The sequence below is a fragment of the Pundamilia nyererei genome, unplaced genomic scaffold, assembly GCF_000239375.1.
Source record: "Pundamilia nyererei isolate P.nyererei 1_Seehausen unplaced genomic scaffold, PunNye1.0 scaffold00061, whole genome shotgun sequence".
In the NCBI taxonomy this organism is placed as follows: Eukaryota; Metazoa; Chordata; class Actinopteri; order Cichliformes; family Cichlidae; genus Pundamilia; species Pundamilia nyererei.
Window position 1 is genome coordinate 126,949 of NW_005187462.1, and position 27,542 is coordinate 154,490.

Consider the following 27,542-nt stretch of genomic DNA (forward strand, 5'->3'; position numbering starts at 1 on the left):
TCTTGCAAATATTCTGCCTATGGAGCTTTAACTGGGTGTGATGGCAAATTTGAGTGAGAGAAATGGGTCAGGCCTGGCTTGCAGCAGATAAACAAGAGCACAGACATGGACTGGTGTTATAACATAAGCGAGGTTGATCTGTATGCATTTTTATACTTTACGTAAGTAAACGCATCCACTTTTACTGAAGTGTTGGCAGCTTTACCTCCCACGCACACACAAACAATAAGGACAAAGAATTTTAATAACAGCAAGACATTTTATTTAGGAAAGAGAAACACACAATGTAACAACATTTTAAAGATTTGATAACTCTGCTGCTGTCACAGGAAGACTTTAAATGAAAAGGGCATGTAAAGCTTTCTCATTTGGTTCCGTCAAGACAAATTTGATCTTTAGACATTAGCATCATCTGCTGAGGGGTTATTAAAGTGAAAAATACAGACAGCTGTTACTTTGGTAAGTATAGTGTTAGTACCGTACATCAATGCCATACACACCAGATTATTCACACTCTCCATGATCTCAGTCAGATTAACCAGGGTGTAGTTGCTTGTCTGTCTAAGTTTTGTTGTCACTGCTTGACTGCATCTGCACAAACTAATGACTAATTAAAAGCCAACAAGATGTCAAAGAGGCTCACAAATAGGGACAGACAGATGATGGATGCCTCACAATTGCATAAGTGCATTGGTCATTTAGCCAAACGAGCTAAAACGCTTTATACAAAGTCTGAGTGTTTGAAGGACAACAGAAACAACTGACATGGCAATGGATGCACGTAACACAGGAATAAGCACTCGACAATACCGATCAACTGACCAGTGACCCCGTCTGTTTCATGCATATTCAGCACATGGACAGCAGTGCAGACAAACAGTCGCTTGCACACTCGCAGACACGTGTTAATATGTCGTTACTGGCTCTCCACTGTGAGTAAAGACACTAAAGCAAATAGGCAGGGGGAGAACCATGAAAGCGTTCACATCACCATTTAAAAGAAGGGAACATGGCTAAAGCTAAAGCTAGCCAGAGCTCAGAGCTAGCCACAAGCTTGGTGTGAGCCTCGGTATGAGCAAAGGACCAAAGCAGTGACAGGAAAGTTGTGGAGTTGAGTGAAAAATAAAAAAGGATCACTGTTCTGTTATTTGGTAAATTTATATGCAAAATGATCCAAGAAACGGACATTAGTTCTGTTTATATCAATAAAGCATTTTATTTTCAATTGTTTCAGTAACATGTCCTGTAACTCCAAACTGTAATTGGTGCATTAAAGAAAACGTAATTTTTCTATAATCTGTCAGGTGTAGTTCTTAGAAAGAAAATCAGAATTGGCAACAAACAAACAAAAATAACCTGGAATCAGAAATTGTGTGAGTGAATCTCTAGACGATACACATATAACATTTTTTTAGATGACACAAATAGGTTTGTACGTGTTAGCAGAGTAGCAACAAAAAACTGATATACAAGTTTTTGGATCACACACAAACCATCACATGGATGTATTGTATGACACTTACAGTACAGCTGTTGGCAGGGGTCCATAAGACCAAGCTGGAACGTATGGTTTCATCCTTCCCTTTAATAATCCATCCTTTCTGGTACATGACTGTACCTTAAAAAATTGTACATGCTTTCTGATAGATTATCAATATCAACCATTTTATGTCATTTTAAACACTGTAATGCACTGAAACTGATAGTGATGTACACTGATAGTGGCAATCCCAGTAAAACTAATGTAATCATCATGTAACCAGTAAAGCCACTGGCTCTGTTAGTAGTAAAACAGAAAAAGCTATAAGGTGTTGAGAACTGAAGACATTCTTTTTATAGTCTTATCCCACGGTTCGTTTTCTCCTCAGCAGCGTGCTTCAGTGCTACATAAAGCGATTAAGTTTCTGATTAATATCGAGTGTTGACATTTCTTTGAATCTGAGCAGGACTTCATTGAGCACAGCAAGAAAACTGAAAAGTGGGTCAGCATCCGCAGTCACGCTTTTGGACGCATCGCTCCTTCAGAAACGTGTCTGAATGAAGTGGGTCTGTTTGGCCTCGGCTACACTGCAAACACGGGGCACAAACAACAGCCTTCAGTGTCGTCATTGTTAATCGTTATCTCTCCAATCCCTGTGGCCAGCTCTCTGCTGTCTCCCCCCACCCACTCACTTCCGCTTTTCTACCTGTAAAGACGTGTTTGAAAAGAGCTGTGGCTGACCCACAAAGTCCACGAAGAGCGATCCCTCTGGTTGCAAGAAAGAAAAAATACAAGTAATTGACAGAGATTAGCCCTCACCTGCTACGGTGTGATGTAGGCTGAACTTGGGACACTGAAAACCCGATGTGTTGGAGAATGAAGCGAGCCGAGGTCGGTCTACGCATTTGCTTCACTGCATTAATATTTCAACATCAGTTAGTGATTTGGGAGTTACTGCGTTAAATACTGTACACTACTTGGTGCACTTGATTCTCTTGTTTTTAAGTTTGTTAAACACATAAACTGAAACTGTAAATATATAAACAATAAACCTAAATCAAACGTCAACACTGCAATTTTTTCTCTCCACAGAAATAAAAGATGCTTCTCATGTGACATCATTATTGCACTGCTCAAGAGCTGTCTGCCACATTGGATGCAGTTGCTAGGGAAACATATATTCCCCAACGAGTTGGCAGCTGACTCCTGGAAGTGGCTGGCTCTTGCTGTGTGAGCTGTTTCATAGCGCACCAAAAACCTCACAGTGATTGCTTTGGTTGCTCGCAGATTTCCACAGTTGCCCGTACTTACATGATGCTGTCTGCAAACACTCGCTAACTACTAGCAGAGCTGCAGTAAAATCTGGAAAAGTGTGGCGCACCTTTCATGTTGTCACTGCAGCTCAGGCCAATATGCTAGCAGCCAAAGCAATTCCAAGGTTTTTGCCAACCAGGAGAGGAATACAGTTTTCCCAAAGGTTCCCAGCCTGTGTGACTCGTGCTTTAGCAATTATTTTTCAAGCAACCACTCACAACTCCTTCACAGCTCCCTCACGACCGCTGGTTGCCACACACCAGTCTGTACGCCTGTGTGGCTGGGGTCTAAGTCACATCCAAACTAGCAAACAAGTTTATGCGTTTGCGGAACATGAAGGAGCGGTAAAATCCTTCTGCAGTGACGGGCTCAAATCCCACATGGACCTGTATACATTACATCATAATGTCATGTGTGTAGTACCGGAAAAAACAACCTCCTGTTAATACACTACTCTGTACGACTGTAATGCAGAGCTGTTTTCACTCATAATGGCGACCTGTGCTAAAACAACTTCCACAAACACCACATCTTGTTGGGGGGTGGGGTCCCCTTGGCCAGCAGGGGGCAAGATATCTGACTGCGGTCACAAAAGGGAACTGCCATAAAATGAAAACAGTTGTAGTATCAAGCCAGTGTAAACCTCAGTCGTCTGGTATAGGGGTGTTACAGTTCCCATGATAGATATAGACAGGTCCATCGCAGCGATAATACAACTGAAATATGTCTCCGTATCCGTGATCCCTCCACCAGGTGCACAGCTGCCGGTTCCAGCCACACGCCAAGGAGTAAAACAGTTCAGGATGCTCCATTCCGATCATGGTAAAGAAGTCTTGATCACCCAGGTGGCCTCTAAAACGATACTGGTCTGCTAGTTTGGCCACATTGCTGGGCTCCAACAGCTTATTGTAAAGAGCCGAGGACCTCATAGCACCTAGGTCCAACAACATCACACCGCTGTTGAAGCCCGGGAGGCCGTCAGGAGGAGGTTCCCCGACTCTGGTCTGAGGGTTCTCCTTCCGGTACTGCCAGAAAGTGTGCCTGAGGAAAAAAGAAGAGGTGCCAGAATAAGGATGGGTCTGCATGTCGAAGTGCATTTGGGCAAAATGTGTGTAACAGTCAAAACACTAGGTTGAATATGAAGGGTTGGAGGTAAGGGAAAGTTGCCTTTTTTCAGACTGATGAATAAACTGATGACTTCATTTGAAGAAGAAACATAAGTAGTCATGACCTTTTGTTTCTTTCCCTCATGCATTTGTCAGGAAAACTATTGCTGTGGTTTAGGCGTCCCTATCAAATTTAGGGAGATCAGGATTTTTATGCTGCTGCTTGTACCATTTTTATTTTTAGGGAGTGGGGGTGGGGATGAAGTGTTTGCTTCAAGAAAGTACAAAATGCTCCTTCTGTGTACTGACAGCTGGTGCGAAGATGTTTCGTGCCAACTGAAGACGAGGATGAATGGAAATGTGCTCTTACTTGCTTGCTTGTGCACACGTACACACAGATACAGCTTATTCTTAGTTTGGGCCACAGAGGAGGAAAGCTACAGTAGATGAAATAGTAACGCAGAAACAGAAAACAAAATCAACCACTCATTTAATTTCTGCTCTGCTGACTTTTTGGATAAATAAATGCATGTGGGCGGCAAAAAAATGAAAAAGAATAAATAAAAATCACACACAGTATGCATTTGTCTTTCTCTGTGTGTGTGCAGTTTGATCAAATCTTGTGGGAGCAGGAGATTCTGAGTCACACTTTCGTATTATTGCTGACCTATATTTGGCAGCTGTAGCTTATCCTCACAGTTTTATAGAGTGTGGTGGTTAGTGACTGGGGACTTGGGGCCCCTGTGGAGTATTTATCATTTTAAAGACATTCACTGTGTCTACGTGCACTGCACGATGTACGTGCACTGAGATGCATCCAGAGTAAACATGGTGAAGTCAGGGAACATTTACTTTTCTGTTTTGCTGCTCTGAGGGAGTAAGTAAGTAAGTAAGTAAGTGTGCACTGAGTAAAATACATTAAGAACAATAAATTGCATTTTCTTCAGCATCATGATGGCCAGTAATGTGTGACTTCTATCTTACTAGTTACAGACATGACAAATAAGGCAACGGGACACCGTCCTTTTTTTGGACAAAAATGCATTCCAGAGGTTATGTGAAGCTAATATTAGTCAAAATTTCCCTGTTCTTAGCTGTCAGCGAAGAACAAGAAACTGAGGGTAAACAGCAGGGTCAGAAGCTGGAAAACACCATGAAAGCATAGATCCATTCTGCGTTGTGTTAACGATTCGGTGGTGGCGGCGTACGCATCTTTTGATGGCTGCTTCCAGCAGAATAACGTGCCACATGTCACAAAACATCTCAAACTGGTTTCTTGAACGTGACAGTGAGTTCACTGCACTCAAATGACCTCTACAGTCACCAGATCTCAGTCCAGCAGGGTACCTTTGGGATGTGGTGGAACAGGAAATTCGCATCATAGATGTGTAGCCAACCAATCTGCAGCAACTGTGCGATACAATCATGTCAACATGGGAGAAAAAAAAATCTCTGAGGAATATTTTTAAGCCTGCAAGCACCTTCTAGAATCTATGATACGCAATGTTAATGGAGTCTAACCGGGCACTGGCAAGGCATATTCCCAAGAAAAGCCCTTTAAACTTTAATGAAACGTTCCGCTCTACGTTTGGAGAAGGTTAGAAAACTGAGCAAATAATAGAGAATGGCTCTCCATGCTGTGACACAAAGACTTTCTCTGGCTTTGTACCAGCACACTCACACCACATTCACTCAAAGTGAGCAAATAAGCTCACTAGCTCAGATTAGGGCTCTTACTCTTCACACCTCCGTCCTCTCCTGCCTTGAATTTTCACTGCCAACCTTTCAAATCAAGTGTCTCTCTCACTTGTGAAAGAATGAAAAGCAGTAGCTGGTGACAAGGGCAGTCTGTGCTGCCATCCCCTCCAAATGCATGCTTCTGCTTCTTCAGAATATGAAACAGCCTGGTTTCTGATAACTGCAAAAAATGTGCTAACCGACAGAAGGGAGTCTGGGCTGTGCAAATGAAAAGTCCGGCCCTTTTCGTCTGTAGTTGGGATACACAAAAACACATTAAAATTCCAGGATGGATGCAAAAGAGACGCTTTAATAGAAGAGATGATAAAGAGCTTAATTTTAGAATAGAGTCATTAAAAAGCATGATTAAAGTCATTTAACACCGTCATGTTAAACAACGTTTGGCAATTCTGTTGACTGCATGAAGGCATCATGGTAGACTCGCTGTTCTTGATGATGATGATGATGCTGACCGCCAGATGCAAAATCTAATTTTATTAAGATCAATGACAAAGTGCCTCAGTGTCCGTGCTACATTAGTCATTATTTCATATTAAGCATTCGGTATCATCTTACAGCAAAAAGGGGAAACATGTGGGATGCATCACACAATGGAGCCTCAAAACACAAAGCTTAAAGAGAGCAATTTCCTCGCTGCTCATTGTGTGCGCCCGTGGCTGTGACACTTATGTAAGCATGTCTCCGGGGTTTTAAAACATTACGACGACAGCTGCAAGGGAAGAGGCACGGGGCATTTCTTCCAATAATGAACTTTTCAGGGGCAGGATGTGCTCTCAGTGTGGCTGGTGGGAGGATGTATTCTCCTGCATAATGCTCAGTCCATTAGCACCAAAACGCAGTGTGAGCTGAGAGCCCTCTCTCTGCTCGGCACAGGAAAAGAGGACGTGCACTCTGCCTCGCTAATAGCAAGTCTCAAAAATTTAAATATTATCAAGTCCATTAGCTAGAGGCCAATTAACAGGACAGCATGCAGAGATAACAAACAGATAACGGATAGGCTTCTCCAATGTTCACTCAGTCTGGGTTAAATGTAATTAAATAAAAGGCTTCATTCTTTTGGGGTGCAGAGTCAGTGCCACTTATTTAATTTGGATCATGCATCCTGACATTACACTGGTCCTGACCTGTCGCTGCAATTGGAACAAAAACAAATCCTCGAAACAAAAAAAGAGAAAGAAAAACAATAAAAACTTGAATCTCTGTATTTTCTATTGATCTCAGCCAGTGGCTTCAGCAATATCCTCCAGAATTTCAGTGACGCAAAAGCTAACCGCTGTCAACACTTTCAAATTTCCTTTAAAAAAGAAAGAGGAGAAAAATCAATTGCAGCTCGGGGAATGTGCTTTTAACCCCCACAAACAGCAAGAGTGAGTGAGTCACATGTCAGTGCAGAGACAGACACTGAGCTTAATGTGGAAAAACTTAAGTTGATATACGATTTCTTGGTATTCTGCTGCTGAATAAGCCTGTCCAGGCCCACAGGAGGACATTAGTGGGGATTCCCAGTGTTGGTAAACCACTGGGAAGAACAGAGACACCAGATTTACTGATTAGCATGCACACACAAACACTGCTTTTCCACTGATGGCACTTCTCCGCCACACATGACAAGCAAGCATCAATCAAATCCTGAGAGCAAACAAAGCATTACAAACAACATATAAATGTGGCCGCAGAAACGCATTCGCTACAGAGGAATTTAACTTTGGTTGGCGTGAGTTATTAGGGGTTAGTGATAAGATTAATGCACAGGCATTGCAGAGAAGACGATATTAATATCACACTTGTCACCTTCAATATCACGCGCACTTGAAATCTTAATCTGTAACTTCACGTTGACAAGATTTCCTGTACTTTATCATACACAAGCACTCTGTGTACGACGTGTAAGCCATGTCTAAAGAAAAGCCTGAGAAATTGCTGGAAAAAATTGGTAAATGGACTGATTCTTATATAGCGCTTTTCTACTCTCACGGAGCACTCAAAGCGCTCTATACAACATGCCTCATTCACCAAATCACACCCATTCTCACAAGCACTTTATCTACACTTAGTGCTTTCTAACGACATTCATACACATTCATACTCCGATGGATGCATCGGAGAGCAAGTTGGGGTTAATTATCTTGCCCAAGGATACTTGACATGCAGACTGGAGGAGCCAGGAACCGAACCACCAACCTTCCGATCAGAAGGTGACCTGCTCTTCCTCCTGTCTACAGCCACCCTAGTGAAGGGTTTAAAAATAGTGCAAAGAAAGCAAACCTGTGACTTGTTATCCTTATTTGGCTTCTTTCTAAAATTAAACACTTTTTGATTAATTGTTTTATTAGCACACAATCTTCAAGAGCCCACAGGAAACCACCTGCCCGTGTTTGTACCAGTATAGCAGCTGCTCCTGCATGAAACTTCCCACCTGGACTTGGCTCATTGAGTCTCACTATCTCACACACACAGACATCGACACAAACACACAAGCACACAAGCACACACACAGTGACGTCCTGTTTTGATGCTGCGCTGTAGTGGAAAACAGTGAAGTAGTCTAAACGGACCTGGTGTGTTTGTTTTATTATCTTGGAGAAAACTGGGAAAAAAATCAGCTGAGGAACAAAGAGCCTGAAAATCGGGGCCCTTGTTTACCTGTGTGTACACACACGCACGCACGCACGCACGCACGCACGCACGCACGCACGCACGCACACACACACTTAAATCAATGACTAAATCAGTGTACAGAGCTTGATGTGAATCTTCACAGAAATATAATTACCCTTTGCAGAAACACAGACCTCAACAACTGTGATTGGTCAGTTTGATAGTAATATGCAGTAGTGCAGCAGCAGCAGTGATTAGCACAAGGCTTGTACCTTTCTGAAACAAAGTAATTATAGGCTTGCTTGCTCATTATGCTATGCAACAGCTAGTATTTCGTCAATGTATCCATGCATTTGTCAGGTTTTCCTATCACTGCGTATACACTGAAGTCTTCTCTCCTTCATATGTTCCACTAAAAGTAACCATTTTTAAGATTTATTAGCGTGCAGCTCAGTTTCACTTCTGTGGGTGCAGACACCAGTGAGTACGTTAAATACTGGCAACCCCTCATAAGTATGGCAATGCAGCTACCCATCACCCTCCCAGCAGACACACTTACTATGTTGGTTTGTTCTCAAGTTATTGCATTCACAACAGTTTCAGAAAACTTACTCTGACCTTGAGGTCGAGGTCACTGAGATTCAAACTCATCCAAGGTTTCGAATAGATGCACCTATGAGCCTTTCATTCATAAAGTTCAGAAATGCAACGGTAAGAAAGCCAATAAAAGAATGCTGAAAAGACTGAGAGAACCTGACCAGACATCTGTTACCACATCTGCTTATTTTAACGCCTTTGTATGTTAATAAAATATAATGAGCATTTAAGGCAGTGTTTTAAAAACATGTTTGCAGAGCCGAGGATGACGGGAGGAAAGAGATTCAATCTGGAGCGCCACATCGGAGCGCTGGATCCTCATGTCCAAGAGGATTTAATAAATTTCCACTGCCTAACGAGGGCACTCAGAGTTTTGTACTGTATGAATCAAACTGGCGTGTTGCTGGATTCTGAGTGTGAGTGATGAACAGTTTATTTACTCCTGGCAGTTCTGACAGAGAGACAGGAGATAAATATGAATTGCAGGACAAGAGCACTTCTTAACAGGTGACTCATCGTGGTTCCTGCCAAATCCTCAATTATTATTCTGGCATGAGAGACTCAAAACAACATTTTCACCATAGTTGTCATAACTTGGCCTTCTAAGTCTGACCTCATAGTTATGCCACTTGCAGAATCTCATTTTAAGCCAGTTATAAATCTGACTTATAAATCGGAGCAAGTGTAAAGTCACAATCTAGGACATTCCTCTATCAGCAGGTTTGACAACACAGCTTGTAACACTGACATCATCTCATAAACTTTACAACAAACCAGATTTTAGATCGGACAGAGTATTTAGGGACAGTCCGCCAGACCTCTAAACCATTTGACTAACGTAGTAAAGGCCTGTTACCACATGTGGAGCCCTTTTCACTGTAAAAACTCTCCAAAAATTTCCATTTGAATTTCTGTATACGGGTGCTTTGAAAAGGACCCCTGCTGGTTTGACTGATTGTTTTATTCCCAGTGAAAAACGCTTCTTTTTCCTTCTCCACAAAGATTTTTTTCTTGTATTTGTTTTTTTAAATCGTTTTCTGAATCTTCGCTGTGAAGTGACAACAATTATTTATGAACTGTGTTATTTATCTTCAGTTCACCTGCTGTTTCTTGTGTATCTCATTGGACTGTCAATCAGTGGGTTTAGTTTTCAGATTTCAGTGTTGGGGAATTTGTCTTTTCTTCATAGTTGGAGAAAAGATAAATGACATTTTAGTACCAAGCCTTGCTGAATGGCGAAACATGCTTCTAGAAACAAATCTATTAACGTGAACCTTTAAATCGAGGTATAGTTAAGACCTGGGTAGCCGGTCCGATTGGTTCAGCTGAGGTAAAGTCCAATACACCCTTAATAAATACCAGATATGCAACAAGTGCTCGAGGTTCAAGTTTCAAGTCCAGATGACAATATGAAAATAATAAACTAGCAACACTACTTGGAAACGATGCAAATAAGTTAAGCGCATTAGGATGATGCTGGCACGACAGAGGTGAAATATGAGTCTCTGCAGATATGAGAGCATCATTTCCCCTCAAAGCATTTCCCCTTAAACTGTGTTTGTCTCCAGTAAATGAAGTTAATTTCTTCCATAGCTACCAAACACATAACAGAGATGTCTTTTTCCAAAACCCTGAAAAGGATGCAGTTTCATAAATCAAATTCAAATTAATTTCAGATTCTGCAGGAATTTCGCCTCATGTCGATATTTCACAATCCCAGCGTTTCATTTCGCATGAAAATCCTGAAACTACAATCAGAAAGGCTGCTTAATTTCCTGTTACAGGCTGCATTGCAACTTTTTCATTTGTGCTTGTATCTGAGAAAGACACACAGCGTTTAGGTTCCTGTGAATCAGTCTGGACACCAGACCTCTGATGTTCCTTCTCACTTAGCAACTGTGAGAGACACCAACTGTGAGCATGCATGTGAGGCGCAAAAAGGCTGAAATCCATCTGGGGTCAACAAGAGAGATTTGTACAGCGTTTCAACCTGTTATTAATATTTCATTAAAAATGTGGTGTGTACACTTACACCACTTACAAACGTATGTATGCACGATCCCGATCAATTCAAGGGTTGCTTGTCACCTTCAGGGACTTTATACTTCATTTGACAGAAGAATTAGCAGATGAAGATGAACTTCCTGCTTCCTGTCTTCTCTCTCTACTTTCTATTTCTCTCCCTTTCCCTTACTTTTTGTCAGGCCAGTGGATTAAATCATGTTAATGTCACACTATCGGTTGAAAGTGGTACTGGTGACCAAAACACATATAAAACAGACATGTATGTATCCATATGTGTCCACATCTCCTCAGATCTGACATGGTCTGCCCACATTCAGGTCCAGTCCGAAAAGGCTAGGCAGCGCCTGTACCACCTCCGACAACTGAGGAAGTTTGGGGTCTCGTTGCTTTCTGTATGACTTTATCAGTGTCTCACATTGATGTTGAAGAGTTTTGGTCCACTCCTCTTGACGGTGCCCTTTCAGTTCATTGAGGTTTACCTGCATTTGTTTATGCGCTGCTCTCTTTTGGTCCCAACACACTATTTCAGCCAGGTTCAACTTAACATGAAATAAAAAAAATAATAAAATAGTTTGGAAGATTCCTATGCATCTCTGGGTTTTTGTCACAGCCGTGCGGCCCGGGATTCGAACCCGGGACCTCTCACAGTCTCATCTATCCAAACGACATTATTCCAGATGTCTTGTGGTCCATTTAGATCAGTCAGACAACTACAGCTCATTCAGAACTCTGCTGCTCGAGTCCTCACTAAGACCAAAAAAGTAGACCACATCAGTCCAGCTCTGAGGTCTTTACACTGGCTGCCTGTCCGTCAGAGGATAGACTTTAAAGTTCTGATGCTGGTCTATAAAGCTCTGAATGGTTTAGGACCAAAATACATCAGTGACCTCCTGACCCAGTATGAACCATCCAGATCCCTCAGGTCATCTGGATCCGGTCTTTTATCAGTTCCCAGAGTCAGAACCAGACACGGAGAAGCTGCATTCAGCTTTTATGCTCCTTATATCTGGAACAAACTCCCAGAAAGCCTCAGATCAGCTGAAACACTCAGTTTATTTAAATCCAGGTTGAAGACTCACCTGTTCTCAGCTGCATTTGAATAAAGCACCAAATCCACACTTTAAGCTTAAATTTCAAAACTTACATTAACTACTGATTTTATCTACTGTTCTGATTTTATCTGTTTTGATTTTATATACTGTTGTTTGTTTGTTTGTTAATTAGTTAGTTAGTTTATTTGCTTGTTTTAATCAATTTTAAATCATGCTTTTTATTTGTTCTTGTTTCTAATGTCTCTGTAAAGCACTTTGAATCACCCTGTTGTTGATGTTGAATTGTGCTATACAAATAAACTTGCCTTGCCTTGCCTTGCCTTAGATGCAGCTTTGCAAACCTACGCCGTGCTGCCGTGTTGTAATAATGGATTGGATTTATATAGCGCTTTTCAAGGCACCCAAGACGCTTTGCAATGCCACTATCGAACCGGCGACCTTCCGGTTACAGATGTGCTTCCCAACCCCCTGAGCCATGGTCGCCCCATTTTAGCAAGAAGAAGCTTTCCTTTTGCAACCCATCCAAACAAGCCACACTAATCTAACATGTTGAATGAAGCCTGTAGAGTCTGAGATGCAGCTCTGGGATTTTTGCAGTTTCATGAGCATCGTGGTCTCACCTCGGGGTGAATTTGCTGGCACGTCCACTACTGGGAAGGAGTGTTAAATGCTTTGCACTTGAGAATAGTCATTCTCGCTGCAGAATAATGGGCGAATTGTTTGGAACTGGCCTTATGACCCTTCCCAGATTGATGAGCAGCAACAATTGCTTCTCTAACATCACTGCTGACGTCTTTCCTCACTGGCACTGTGTTAAAGACACACCTGAACGCTCCAGACCAGAAAACTGACAAAACTTCTCAATTAATCAAGTGCACTTAGCCGTTTATGACCTTCTTATATGCTCTTTGTTAAATACATACTGACACAATATAGTATATGCTGTGTGCCACTGTTAATCTGAGGCTGTAGTTATCACATTTTTAGACCTGCTAGGAACAGATGAATTTCTTTATTACATCCAGACATACAAAACCTTTGAATTGAAAGAGGGTGTAATTTGTTTTTGTCAGACTGACACCTGAATTTTACTTTGGCACAATTTAAAAACAAAGTGAGGATGCTTTCTCGCCAAAAGTCAAAGCCCAGCAGTCGAGGCTCTCCTCATGACAGATGGTAGCCTTTGATCTAGCCTGAGCCGGAAATTATACTGACGTATTGAGCGAACACTTGAAAGCAAGAGCGCCGAAGTTAAAAGCAGAGAGCCTCACTTTTATTCATGTGCATGTCAAGATGCAGCAGACTGGTGTCAGTCTGAAGCTTCCAACGACTGGCAGGTTCAGATTTCCCTAGTAGGTGCTCTGTAGGTCTGCACTGCTTACCTGTATACTGGCTGCATCTCTCTGGTGATCCCTATAACTGCTCCTGGAGGAAACCGGTGAAACTCCTGAAAAAGGTCCCTGATGTTGGTCCTGTACTTCAGGTCCAAGTCAAGCTGCACTATGCGCGTCAGACCTGAAATGGAAACACAGAGGATAAATGCAGAGACTAAGTTGAACAGATAATGGAAATAGATTGTCCATTTTAAAAATGATCCCAAGAAAATGTACTTCTGAGTAAAATCTCCCTGAAGGATTCATTTCCGTGACCACTAGCACATCATTCAGCTTGGATAACAACATTTAGTGAGAGAACTGGCCCTTCCAGGAATACCGAGTTAGAGGAAATAAGAGCAGACACTGACAGAGGTTTTGCTCCGAGGTGGCTCGTTTGGCCTCTCTCTGTGCAATGTTAGCACTGACCTAGAAATGAGAAACATGCACGAGAAGAAAATGTGGAGAGGAATATGACGAAACGTGAACACAGTGGCGTAGCATGCAGAGTAAATGCTTAACACTGCATCTTGTGGTCTGGGAAAGAACCTGTAATAACAGTAACCAGGATATTCGAGCCCTCATCAGTTCATTGTTTCAGCTTCCTATATTATTCTGGTTGGCATAGTGATGAAAGGATGGGAAATGCTCAGGAATGAGGCACTGTGCTCACAACGTTATTATGAACTGATGAAAACTTGTGTCAACTTCGGATGTAAAGTCAACGATGAACACGTACAGGCTGTCGAGTTAACAACATCTAAAGCCGATGGACTGAAAAGATGTGGCGACTTTCTGAGATCCAGGACACTTCAGAACATCATTCTCGTTTTTAAATGTCTGGTGATTAAATGTCTCCTCAGTCTTACTAATGCGGTCGTACAATGAAAGACAGTGACCTCATTTATTTAATGTTGCTTAAGTCACTAGAAAAACTCAGCTAGGTCACACATAAACATATCTAAGTGCTTCTGTCTGTTAAAACAAGTGACGTGAAAAGACGATGGCTCAGCAGTGCGGCAGCAACCTGTTTTCTGTGCTCTCCAAACAAGGAAGCTGCACATCACAATGCCCGAATGTGCTGTGGCAACACAGAGGGGCTAGGAAGCGTAATCTCTGCGTGGTCAGCGCTGTTTGTTTGTACTAACATGGCTTAACGAGCGTGAGTGTAACAGGAAGAGGGCCTTCAGTTCTTACAACATTGTAATGTGGTGGGTTTGATGTTGGACCAATAACTCAACACAAAGTCCTCTGAAGGTGAAAGCGGAGCTGCGTGTTTTCAAATCAACATTTATCTTTTTGCATTTTTGAGTAATGATAACACAAAGAACCCTGTTGCAGCTCCTACATTGCTGTACGTCTTTATATTATTATCGTATATTATTATCTAGAGCAGGGCGATATGACCAAAAATATTTATCACGATATACATTTGAAAATTTGCGATAACGATATGACTGACGACATAATTGACACTAGACAAAATACTTTACAACTTCACAACTTTATTAGTGCAAACCCCCCGCCCCCCCAAAAAAACATCAATGTATTTTCACTTAAACAAGCAGCTGTTCTTTATGTGCATTAAAGTTATATAAACATTTTACAGTGCAAATGCAAATTCCTCGCTGACAGTTTAACCAAAAGGCATTTCCAGTGGAAACTGGCCGACATATCCTCAGCATAACCATGTATAATATCCACAAAACTTAAAAAGAGGTTAAACACACACAATACGGTAATATTATGTTGAAGCACAGTACGTATCACTCTGCGAGGCTCCGCCTACGATAGCCATAATGCTCCGACAATCCATCAAGCGGTGCGGCTTCGTAGCTTAGCAAAGTCGCACTAAAACATTTGACAGATTCTCGAGCACCGTGCACATAAAATCGTTTCGAGGTCAGTAAACACAACCAGAGTTCATACATGAGGCACACGGGATTATAAGGGGCTTTGTCGATTTCCAGAAAAATCAAAGGATTGATTTTAAGTGCCCCGTATTTTCCAAACAACACGGTAATAACGACGGCCCGCTAGCATGCGCTACCAAAAATAGTGCTTTGTTGTGTATGGATGAAAGTTAAACCAGTTCCACACCAGTGAAGCTGCAGCATTTTTACAAACCAGTTCTGGTTCATCCGTTTCATTCAACGAGCCGCTTTCGCCCTCCACATTCTCCGTTGCCACCGTGCTTTTTCCGCCATGTGCGTATAAAAACAAAGGCACTGCGCATGTGCGTTTTACCCATATTCTATCGCGATATTTCATTTTCTTATCGTTGCCCAACATTATACCGGTATTACCGTGAACGGTATGATATGGCCCAGCCCTATTATTATCTTTAATTATTTATAATTATGCTTTCATCCTTCTTTTAATTAAACAAACTATGTTCTTGTGCTGATTTGTAATTCCTTTTTTCCTCCCCTAATTGTCATAGTGATTGTTGTTCTCACTTAGGTCAACATCTGTTGTGTTTAAATGTGCTACACAAATAAACTTGACATCGTCTTTTTCCCCCTCTACATCTAAACCTAAATGTATGGTTTATCCAACCAACATGGATTAAGTCCATGTTGGTCCCAATGGCAGCTCTTGGGAAATAAAGAAACAGATCAAACTTTACTCATCTCATTCTTCTTGCTTCCTCCACTTCTGTACCATTGATTCATTAATGCTCAGATATTTGAAGTTTACACAGCTACATTCTTGCCTGAAAATATGTTAAAAGTTTTTTTGCGACCCAGAAAGAGAAATAAGAGTAATATTAAAACTAAGTAGCTGCCGCCATTGTTGGAGACTGGACTTGGCTAGGCCGCGCTATGAATACTGGGATATGGTTTTTCATTTTTGTTGTCCGGGTGGAAAATCAGGAGAAATTTTGGGAGAATGGCGGCTCCGGGAGATTTTCGTGAGGGGCACTGAAATTCGGGATTCTCCCGGAAAAATCAGGAGAGTTGGCATGTATGAGGAGCACATCATTATATAGCAGCTAGCCCAACTTCAGTAACCCTACAAACGTCACTGCTGTTTAGTTTCCTGTCTTCATTTATGTTGGAAATGATAGCAGAGCTGTACGTTTGAACTGTTTCAGAAATCTCTCAGTCAGGACATGCTATATCATGTTTAGGTGGAAACTAGCGAAGTAAATTTCTTGCTAACTTCTAACGCAGTTACATTTAATAAATTCTGTTTTCATGGATGCCTGGATGTTAAACTTAATTGTTACACCTGGTAAAGCAGCAACACTGATCATTTTATTAAAGATGAAAGAATTTAGACAGTTTTTAATTCTCAGTGATGCTGCAGTGTTGATTTGACTTTGGGACCTGAAGAAACGGAGTTTAGGACCCAGATGACTCTGCGAGGCTCCTGACTACTGTAGCCGTAATCCTCCAAGCGATGCGGCTTCATAGTTTACCAAAGTCGTACCAAAACATTTTTGACAGATTTTTTACCACATAAAATCGATTCGACGGCAGTAAGCACAACCAGAATTCATACATAAGGCACACTGTCGATTTTGGAGAAAATGACAGGATTTTAAGTTCGCCTTATAGCCCCAAAAATAGGGTACTTCACGTTTGAAAGCGGTCAGTGTACACATAAGTCAAAACTTCAATGAAACTTTTATGTGCATTTCCTTAGTTTGATTTAGAGATGAGGACGAGATTTGTTGTATTTTTGTTGAAAACCTCTCTTAATTATTAAATTAATTAATTTCTTAAACTTGTATGTACTAATCTCCAAACAGACTGAAGGCATCTTTAACGGTATCTTTATGTCTAAGATATGAAACATAAATTAAACGCACTCATATAAAAATAGTAGGAAACTTCTACATTGTTTGTTTATTTCAATTTAATTTTCTCTACATAAATAATCTTTTGAAAAGAATCCATCCCCGTGTGATCAAAATACAAAACACAAAAATATGTGAGTTGAGGTCAATCTGGGCCAGGTGTGTGGGTGCTGCTTTCACTTATTTACTGCAGGAATAATGTCATTAGTGTGGCTTAGAGCCTGCCTGAGGCTCTGGTCAGATCTGGTCAAACTCAGGCACAGCAACAAAACAACAGAGACATTGTTACCTAACATGATATATATTTATTTATTTATTTTTAAAGTAAGAAAGTGGGTCAACCTCATTAAGCTGTAATAATAGCCTTGATGTTAGTCTATTCGTATGAGACGCTGTTTTCTGCTTTTACCAAGATTCACTAGAAAATGCCACCAAAAGTACGTTTCCTGATTCAATATAAACGGTTTACTCCAAACAACGAGGTCCTACAGTCACAAACAGTAAAAATGAAAATGGCAAAACAGGACAACAGAAAGCAGCTGTACTGCGTTCACAAACTTCATTAAGTCTAAGTGACAGTATTTTAGGCTTGCAAACGGCAAAACTGTAGACTTGAAACAAATTCCTGAAAGTTACTCTCTGCCAGTATGACGCTAATAAGGTTAACATGTTAGCTAGATTGATGAACTCAAACCTTAACCCGTGCTGAGGATACTCAAGTCAGTTACTTGAACACAGAGTTTCTGGTGTTGTTCAGTGTGATAATACAACCAGCTAGGCTCCACCTGGGTTCAATTAAGACGCCTTCAAGACACCAAACAATTCACTGAAACTGAGCAGCATTATTACAAATCAGAAAACCTGCACACATTAAAATGTGTGATTTCACTGGCAGGTAGGTATACAGACACAACCTTAACCCTACTAAAACTGTCATCGATATGTGTGACCCTGTGTCAGGTCTTTGCTAGATTTTTACATGTTTCTTAATGACATGACTTTCAGATACTGTTCATCTGGTGTAGGTCGTTTTTCAGGCTTGCCGCTTCTTTTATTCTCCCCTTGTCCAGTTTCCTCAAATTTTTTAAGGACACATTGTACAACACGCAGAGATGTGCCAGGTTTTTGGCTGAGAGCTCGTTGGGAGTTACCTTGTTGGTGCAAAAATACCAGTTTAAGCCTGTCAAACTGTGTTATCGTTTTCAATTGTTATAGATTCAACTAAAGAAATGGGGAGGAAAAGATGTGTTCTTGCAATAGGCTGCTGCCTAAAACAAAGACAAACTGGAAAACCATCTCTCAAGACCACTTGAAAAAATGACATCTGGCATCTTGGAAGCAAAATATAAGCAAATGAGAAGTGACTCAAAATCACAGTTTTCAACAAAACCGCTGCTTCTTCCTGGGATTCAGTTATCATCTTTGTCACTTTTTCAAAGCGGTTCGCACATTAACAGTGTCACTTTAACCCTGTGTGGAAAACAAAAGACGAGGTCACAGCAGAGACTCAAGTAGCAGCACGTTTACTTCTCGAGGGGACACAAAAGCACGTAACACCTTTCCCCTAAACAGAACAAGTGTTTAGGAACCTTGTCATTAATTAACAGCTTTCCATTGTGCAATTTTATTTCTCGCCTATTCTCAAAGGACAGAGAATACATAGATCTGTTTTCAAGACATTTAATGACCTGCATGCTACACTTACATGGTTTTGATGTCCTCATGAATTCTTTATGTTATGCTACTCTACTGTAGCATCAGTGTGGCGTAACCTGTACCTAAATTAATAAAAATTAACATAAGGACCTCAAAAACATTTTGCATTGATGAAACATTTTCATATTCAGACTGTGTACAGGAAAGCGTAACAGTGCTGACAATTTCCTCCATGAATTCTCTTTTGAAAACAGCAACAAATCTGACAAAACGTCCATCCTTCACACTTGTGCCACTAATCAGAAGCTTCTTTGACTGCTGCTTATCTCACCCAGTGATGAGAGAAACAGTTAGATCAAAGACTGGTGCCTAGAAAACAACCCTGCTGTAGCTTTGTGCATCACATACTCTCACCCCCACCTGTCCCAAAACTACCACATTATGCCCTTTCTAGATAAAAGCATTCTTTAAATAGAAATATGTGACCACGTGGGCACACAGAGCAGACGTGCAACACATGGTTGATCAATAAGCGCTTTAAGGACACGATCTCCAGCGAGATTTCATTTGCTATTTGAATTATTCGCTTTAAAGTTTGAGCAGTCCAACAATTAGACAGTTGGATGAATGACGTCTCTTAAAATTACTTAAAGGCTCATCTCTTCAAGCTTTCACCTGAACAACTGCCATCACCAACCATCAAGCTGAACACGCTTCAGCTTCATCCCTCTTGTTCATGTTAGGATAAATTTAAACTGGAATACAGAGTAACGTTGAAAACATTTGAAAAATATAAGCTGTTCTCTATTGTTGATCTCTACTGCATGCCCCATGCTGCACATCCATTGAAGTGACCCACAACAGTGCACAACAGAAGAGATCTCTGCCCACAGTCAGCACCCACACAGGAGGCACCGGTATGGACAGTAATGACAGAGCACATCCTTCCTTCCTCACTCCCCAGGGCCTCTGCAGCATGCCACGTGCATGTGAGATACCTGCCCAACCTGCTTTTTTCCAGCTGCGCACCAGCAAATTAAAGAAGTGAGTGACTGAGTTTATTTAAAGCTCAGTACGCCAGAGAACTAACGCAGACTTTTCTGACATATCGTCACCCGTCAACAACAGCTTGCGGCTCTATATGTGAAACATGATCTGTTATGTACATTTCTCTCCTCAAGCAAAGAAACAAAGTAATAACTAAGGCGACGGTTGCTGTCAGATAGGATAAGAACTAAAGGGACTAAATGGGATAAAATGTTCCACGTCTTACTTTCAGGCATGATGTGATGCATAGCTACGGACAGAAAGAAGATGGCGTCGCTGTAATAGGCTCCGGAGCCAGCGCTGAAATGCTTCTGCATGGCTTCCACAATAGGGAAGAGCTTCTGAGTCAGAGCCACGACGTCATGAAACACCACCTGCAGGAAAATATGAACAAAATTGAGTTGTGAAAGAAAGCTGGGAAAATAATATTGTTTTCAACAACTGGTGCAGCTTGAGGCCACTGTCTGCATTGGACAGGTTTAGTGAGCTCATCACCTTTAACTTCCCCCGCTTACCGTGTCGGTAACTGTCTACTCAAATGTTTATGTCATCCTGAAATCCATTTACAGCACACTAAGCTATTTGGACTAAATTATGACAAATACTTGAAGCAGTGAGCAATGCTGAGCTACGCACTGTGATAAGGATCAGGGGTGCACGGGATATTTTCTAAGCAGAAGATCTGGACTTGAGCTAATGTGAAGTAAAGTAATGAAGAACCTGCCTATTAGAATGACCCAATGAAGTAACGCTGACTCCACTATGGAAGTTCTGCTGAAATCTTTCCGTTTTGGTGATTTCAGTTCAGACGATGGCTGCAAACAGCTGCACCAGTCCACGACCCAAATTCCATTAAGTGCTGCCTTCTTATGCCCAAGTTTCCCTTCATGCTGCCTCTGCAAGCTTCAAATCCCACAACATCTTGTACAGTAGATATCTCTACAGATTAGGGCAAGAGGATTTTAAAAAAATACACTAAGTAGTGATTATCATTAAAGTGTTCTTGCAGGAGGAAAAATAAGTAAGTCGATTTGGGCTGGGCTACTTTCTGTTAAGGCCAGACACGTGTCAGTGTGGTGAAAAGAAGTCTTAACCCGTTGCAATTACCGGGACTTGTGCACTGCAGGGTTAGACGGCGTGCATAGAGGCTTTTAAAGTAGAATAGTAAGCAGAGACTTCAGATATCAGGTCCTTTTTTTCTCTCTTTAAAAAAAATGAAACGGGCTCCCAGTTTGGACTAAGGAAACAACACTCTCTTACAAGATTAGACTTAAAATGATCCTCTTTGATAGCAGATATAGTTAAGACTGCATCAGGTGACCCTGAACCATCCCTTAGCTATACTGCAACAGGCTTAGGAAGCTAGGGGACTTCCAACGAGCTACTGAGTGCTTCTTTACTCACCTCTTTTCTCTCTCTTTGTGTTTATACTTTTGCATTTTATCATGATTAATGATTAAATGATTCAATTAGCAATTTCAGCTCTCTCCCATGATGTCCCATTAGAGGTTTCTTCCTGTTAAAAGGGAGTTTTTCCTTCCTATTGTTCCCAATTGCTTGCTCAGAGTCTCCCCTGATTGTTGGCGTTTTCTATTCTCTCTAATATTGTAGTCTCTTCACCCTACAATATAAAAAGCCTTGAGGCGACTGTTGTTGTGAGCTGACGATATAAATAAAACTGAAATCTTAAAGCTTCAGGCAGAACATTTCATCTGTCGATAACTTGCCATTTTAAAGCTGAACAGAGCAAAACAAGGATAGGACTGAGCAAATAAATAATACATCCTAAGGTAGCCCTGCCCTAAAGCCTCCCCCATCATAATTTACAGTTACGATTACATTGAATACAACATGAAAGCATTGACTGAGACCTTAAATCTATCAGCATTCACTGAGGTCACAGATTAAAGGAGCTGTATGGTGTTTTTCCCACTAAAGGAATTAAAGGTTTAACGGTTTTCAACATACAGACGATATTTGATGACCTCCCCTGTACCCTTAAAGACGAGCTCTGACACCACAGCGTACATCAAAGATGTAGTTTTAGTCCATTAGTATAGTTTCTGGGTTTTCTCTCTGTTTTGGCCTCCCGTCCACACTGAGACGGTGTTTTGGCTGATGGAAAACGCAGCGTCTTGAAAACGCGTACATTTGGAAACGGTGCTTTCGCGCTGCAGTGTGGACAGCAAAAACGCAGACTTTCTAAAACATGATGCAGTCATGTGACCAATTAAACTAAGATAGCAGAGGGCGTTATACAGCAGTTGTTTAGCCCTATTAAAGATTAATATCAGTCTGTACGTGCTCCAGATAGCTTTTCTTCAAATTCTTTAATTCTCACTCGCTTTTGCAACTTTGTACTTTCGTGTTACTCGCAGCAACAACTCCACCTCATTGTTAGTCCATTTTAAAAACTCGCTGCTTTTCCTCGACATTCTGCCGCGACGCTTCAAAGAGCCGGAAAGTAAATAAGCGGCAGACAGAAATGAGGCAGGTCGAATCTTCTTGCGTTTCACACATTAGGAATCTGCGATACCACTGATTTCCTTTCCGATCTGATACCAAGTAAAATTCAGGGTGGTATCGACGATACTGATCCGATACCGATACTCTGTACAAAAACGTAATGTTTCATTGTATTTAATAATACAATATATAAATTGCATTATGTAAGTGTAATAATAATATAATAATATAGCGTCATAATGATTACATTACTTGTTCTTATAGCTTAATGATGCAGAATAATCCTTTAGAAATAAAAAATGAGAATCGATTCTAGAACATAAATGACTGGCATAGGAAGAATCGATATTTCAATATCGATCCACACACCACTATCACGCATGCGCAGGACTGGAACGTAAGTGTCTTCGGCCGTTTCAATGTGAACGCACAACTCTGAAAACGACTGAAAACAATAGTGTGGACGCGGAGCGTTTTCAAATCTAAACGGGCTTGTGTGGACGTAGCCTTAGAAGGCAGAGAGGCTTTCAGGAGGTAAAGAGTTAAGGGGTTAAATGTATTGTTCAGGTGGATTTGTGAAGAAAAGGAAAGAAAAAGGTCATAAAACGTCCCAGGTAATCTATATTGGTACAGGGAAACCTTATCAATTCCCAGTGCAGGCTTATGTGAAAGTACTAAAATACTGTGTCCTGGTTTAATGAACAGTAGTTATTTTTGCAACACACCCAGCTCCAACTTTCAAAGCCCCAAAACTTCACACTGTTGTGCATGTTTATTCTGACACTCGGACTCATAAAATCTTACCTGTGCCACATAAATGGAAAGCCAGAGAGTTTTCACTTTTGTTTGACCGACAAAAACCAAGCAGAGAAACTCCAGCACATCATTCGAGCTCTGATGTTTTAAAATATCAGTTGATCGAGTAATATTAGCAGTGAACTTGAAAGGCTGGACATGTTTGGCAGCCGCCGTGTTGCTTTTGAAGGCGTGCCAGGACTGAGCAAAAGTTCCTTTTTTGACTTCTGTGGCCTGACTTGAGCAGCGCTCCCTTCAGAGAGCACAGAGCTTGAAAAGATTCGGACTTTGCGCTTACTTAATGAGCAATAACATGTTTTTGAATGAAAAGCTAGAGAAATGATGAACATATGTAACATAAACATGGAGGATGGATGCTTACAAAGTGGATTTAATAATGTGGACACAAAAGTCTCTGTCAGTATGACATTAACTTCAGGAATATGAGACATTAACCTCGTCCTTGAACCTGAACTTTACAGGATAAATAGAAATCAGTGACCTCAAAAAGCCTTCTTGAGTTTTATTAAATCCATGTTATGAGTTGATCTTGTGTTTCCTAGATCCTCCTGAGCGACTTGTTATTGCCTTTTATGTCCTCTTATCAGCTGCAGAATACTAACACATTGTACAATGGCTCTGACACAAAAACACTGCCATTAGGACGCAGATATTAACCCAGGAATTATATCACAACACTGCTTAATTCCCGTGAGCTGTTAGCACTGCATGAGACACTGCTCAAGTGAGTTCCATGAAATATGGTTAGGGAGTAAAGTGCGTAACCTCTAGGCAGCGTGACTCTGCAGTCTCTCTGCTGCAAATGTCAAGTGGGTCATTTAATGTGCTGCTGCTGGGAAGCAATGTAGCCTAAAATACATACTCATCTAATCCTCGTGCTCCTTAAAGTTAAATCATTAACAGGAATGAGCCTCAAGATGAGCAGACAAGGATGTCAACACTGCCCTTGTCAGACCCCGAGGAGTCTCTGTCCCATCTAAACTGCTGGTATACGTTTCCGCCGCTGTCTCTAAGCAGGAGAGACAGCGGCTGTACTCGCGGCGGTGACGGCAGAAGGCAGTTTTATGATTCATGATCTAGAAACATGTTTGTTTGTTTTTAAATCGCTGGTCTGGAATGATATTATGAGACTGATGAGAAAAAAAAACGACTTTGAATGTATGGAGCGTGTAGCTTAGATTAAAAAAACAACAACAACAACAACAACAACATAAAGCACTGTCAAGATGTGTTTACATCAGACTAAAGGTGACAGGGCACTGCAGTACAGAAAGTACAGAAACGTCTTCACGTGAGAGCATACTGAGAGGAAACCAGGGGAGAGAGGAGCATGAAGCATACGTGGCAAGCCAGAGATGTTTGGGATAATTGCAGATTTGGGGAAGAGGTGGCTGGCCTGAAAATCTGTGCACAGCAGATGAACAGTATCTGAAAGTCATGTCTAAAAGGGAAAAAACAAAGCAGAAAAGACCTGAAACAGGACCTGAGAGATGGATCTGGTGCTTAGTCGATCCATCTACTGTTTACTAAAGCCTGATCACAAACAGTCTCAGTGGAAGGGTGGCTGTAATGAAAGGAACAGGAGGAAAAGGCTGAAATACGTCAAATTACACAAGAACTGGACTGAAAACCAGGAGGTCAGGAGAGAGGTACAACAGTGGAGCTGCATTTCAAGCGAAGGTTTTGGGGATCTTGTCAAAAAGTGATGGAATCGTGAATGCAGAAAAGTGCAGTCAGACTTTGCTCCACCATTCAAAATCATCTGTGAAGTCTCAGATTGGCAACTTCAGTTTTCAGCGTGACAACGATCCCCAACACACTGCTAATGTAATAAAAGCAAACGTGGAGAGAAAAACACATCAGTCATCGATTGGCCTCCGCAGAGCACAGACCTTAACATTATTGAAGCAGTGCGGGGTCATTTTGACAGGGAGCAGAACAAAGAAGAACTCTGAATGTCCTTTAGAAGCCTGAAGTCTACTTACAGAAATGGGCAGACAACTCACCCAAGTGATTTCAGGCTGCTTTGAAGATCGAACAAATACTGACTTTGAAGCTCATTAGAATTGTTTTTCCCCTTCTATGCTGTACTTCCATGTGTGTTTGCACATGTTTCAATGAATCCGTGCACCCACTTTCCTACCCAAATATAAAGATATGAGTGGTGGCTCAAGACTTTTGCACAAAACTGGATCTGTACAGTAAGAAGGACATAGAATTGTGACAGAAATAGTAAATGCAAAAGGAAAAGAAAATACCCACAAGTCAGGTTTAGCATTTCCGCACCAACACAGAGGAACTCTTGTCTGACCAAGTCCCTGCTAATGCTTTAAGCAAATATAACCAAAAATGGGTTTTTGACACAACATTTTTCTAACATCCATGCAGCAGTCCTCTGAGGACTTAGCTCTGCATAGTAAAACTTGTCCACTAGAAAAGTCTGAGTACGGTCTGATTGCAAAAGAATCATCTGAACGGGATCCGATCCAACCTGCAGCCACGAAACTGCCAAGATCCCAAGCCGAGCAGATCCCTGACCAATCCCAGCAGGAATGCGATCAGCCTAAGATAAAAGAGCAGTGGAACATCCACAGCAGAGGTTTTATAAGATGAGACATTCCTGAGAAAGGAGGCCCTGCCTGTCGAGGAAGATCTGAAAAGGGAGATTGTAGTTTGTAAGCCAGTTTATGATGGTGTGCTCTGTGAGAAATACAAAACAGGAGAAAGTGGGTAAAATATGCATGTAACAGAAAGAGCACAAGAGGGGGGAAATAATCCTGTTTTTTGGCAGGAAGAACACAATAAGGGAGGGATATTCCCATGTGTGAGGCATCAGCTTGGCAGGAAAACACTGCCCCCCTGTGTTTCAACTGTAAATAGCAAGTACAGCCAATGTGTTTCTTAAACGGAAGGATTTTTGATTAAAGGGTCAAGTAGCTTCACAGGAAGTACTTATCAAAGGAAAAAGCGCACCAGCTCTATTCAGTGATTAGTCAAGGTGTTGCAAAAGTTAGACATTTCTATCAGAAGCTCCCTTTAAAAAAAAAAATCCTTCTCACTCATTCAGTGCAAAAATATAAATACCATCCCAGAAAGTGTGTGTGGATCATGAGCATTTTGGGCTCTAAAAATAGGATCTGCTACCCACAAGAAGAATTTACATAAACATATTTTCCCTCCCTATTAGAAATAGAGATATCTTAGAAATATAAATCAAGCTGAACACAGTCTGTCAAGTGTTTAACTGCATAAATCACTTACTCCTTTGTTTTGTTATTAACAAACTAATATGTCAAAATAAATAGATACTTGGTCAGAAACACTAATAAATAAGTTAACGGCATTTACTGGAGTGAGTGTCGAGAAATACCTCGTATTTAAACGTTGTGTCAAGGAAAAGCTCCAGCAGCATCCTCTTGCCCAGTTCTTGGCTGGCCTGGTCACTCACAAAGTGGAGAACCAACACCTCTCCTTCCAAGAAGTGTCCGTGTTTCACCATGGACAGCATGGCCACTCGGAATTTATCCTGCAAGCTCCGGCTCTTGTCCACTTTGGTGAACATCATTAGCACGTGGTAATGTTGGTAACCAGCCTCACTGTCCGCTTTCCTGGACGTCAAAGCGTCGCCGTCTTCTTCTACACCTCGCTCTTCCCATCCTTGCTCCTTTGGCTCGTCCGGGTGCGAGAGCCTGGTGTCCACGGTGAGGTCTGCATCGTTTCTGTTGGTGTTGTGACTGGCCTGGGTCTGCTTGATCCTCTTTGTGGTGCTGGAGAAATTCTGCCTCTCTGAGCCAAAGTAGTAAAAAGCTACAACAGCGAGTGCAGCAGCCAGGAGAAGCACCAGCTGATAGGACCTGAATGTACTGATCCTACCCATGACTCTGGCTACTACCCTTAAGAAGCCCATAACTCCCTGCTGGCGTCATGAGAACGGGAGCGTGAGTGGGAAGATTTTCAGCATTTCATGATCTTTGATTTCATAGATTTTCCACATTCTCCTGCAAGAGTAACAAAAACAAACATCTGCTTTAGTTTTAAGCTTTGGCGTGGACCATGAAACTAAATATCACCTATCAGCCAAATCTAAGTGAAGCATTAAGATTGATGATCTATTCTGGCTAAGCCATTAAAAGATCTTATTTCCATGGTCTTATAAATTCATCTTTGAATGTTTTTCCTTTTAATTTAATTCAATTTTTAATTATATAGCACCAAATCACAACAACAGTCGCCTCAAGGCGCTTGAGCACTGCTATTCCAATCCTGGGATATGCAGCAAAATCCAGAGTAGAGTCGTGTTGGGCGGCATTATTATATTTCAATAATATTAGCCCCCTGAAAAACTGACCATACCACAAACCACTGTTGTGCTTTAACTTTGTAATGCTCAAACTGAGGCTTGTCTTTCAATGTGACACAACAGTGCTGTCAGTTGAGAAAGCATCACGC

General features: G+C 41.4%; 1 protein-coding gene across 1 annotated transcript; it reads right to left on the reverse strand.

Moving 5' to 3' along the window:
* Positions 1-318: 318 nt before the first annotated feature.
* Positions 319-27,088, reverse strand: xxylt1 (xyloside xylosyltransferase 1). The gene is made up of 4 exons (XM_013911362.1): positions 26,464-27,088; positions 20,038-20,185; positions 13,313-13,445; positions 319-3,835 (listed from the first exon to the last, which is right to left on the reverse strand). Exons 1-4 carry the CDS (start codon positions 26,998-27,000, stop codon positions 3,439-3,441), a joined length of 1,215 nt encoding a protein of 404 aa, XP_013766816.1. The 5' UTR covers positions 27,001-27,088; the 3' UTR covers positions 319-3,438.
* Between the last annotated feature and the right edge of the window lie 454 nt (positions 27,089-27,542).

What these genes read in the sequence shown, in the direction of transcription:
- xxylt1 (XM_013911362.1), bottom strand. Translation starts at nt 27,000, where the DNA reads ATGGGCTTCTTAAGGGTAGTAGCCAGAGTCATGGGTAGGATCAGTACA. An exon ending in ACACAACGTTTAAATACGAG is followed by an intron (nt 20,186 to 26,463) that starts GTATTTCTCGAC and finishes ATTTTCCTGCAG; the next exon opens with GTGGTGTTTCATGACGTCGT. An exon ending in GCATCACATCATGCCTGAAA is followed by an intron (nt 13,446 to 20,037) that starts GTAAGACGTGGA and finishes TTTCCATTTCAG; the next exon opens with GTCTGACGCGCATAGTGCAG.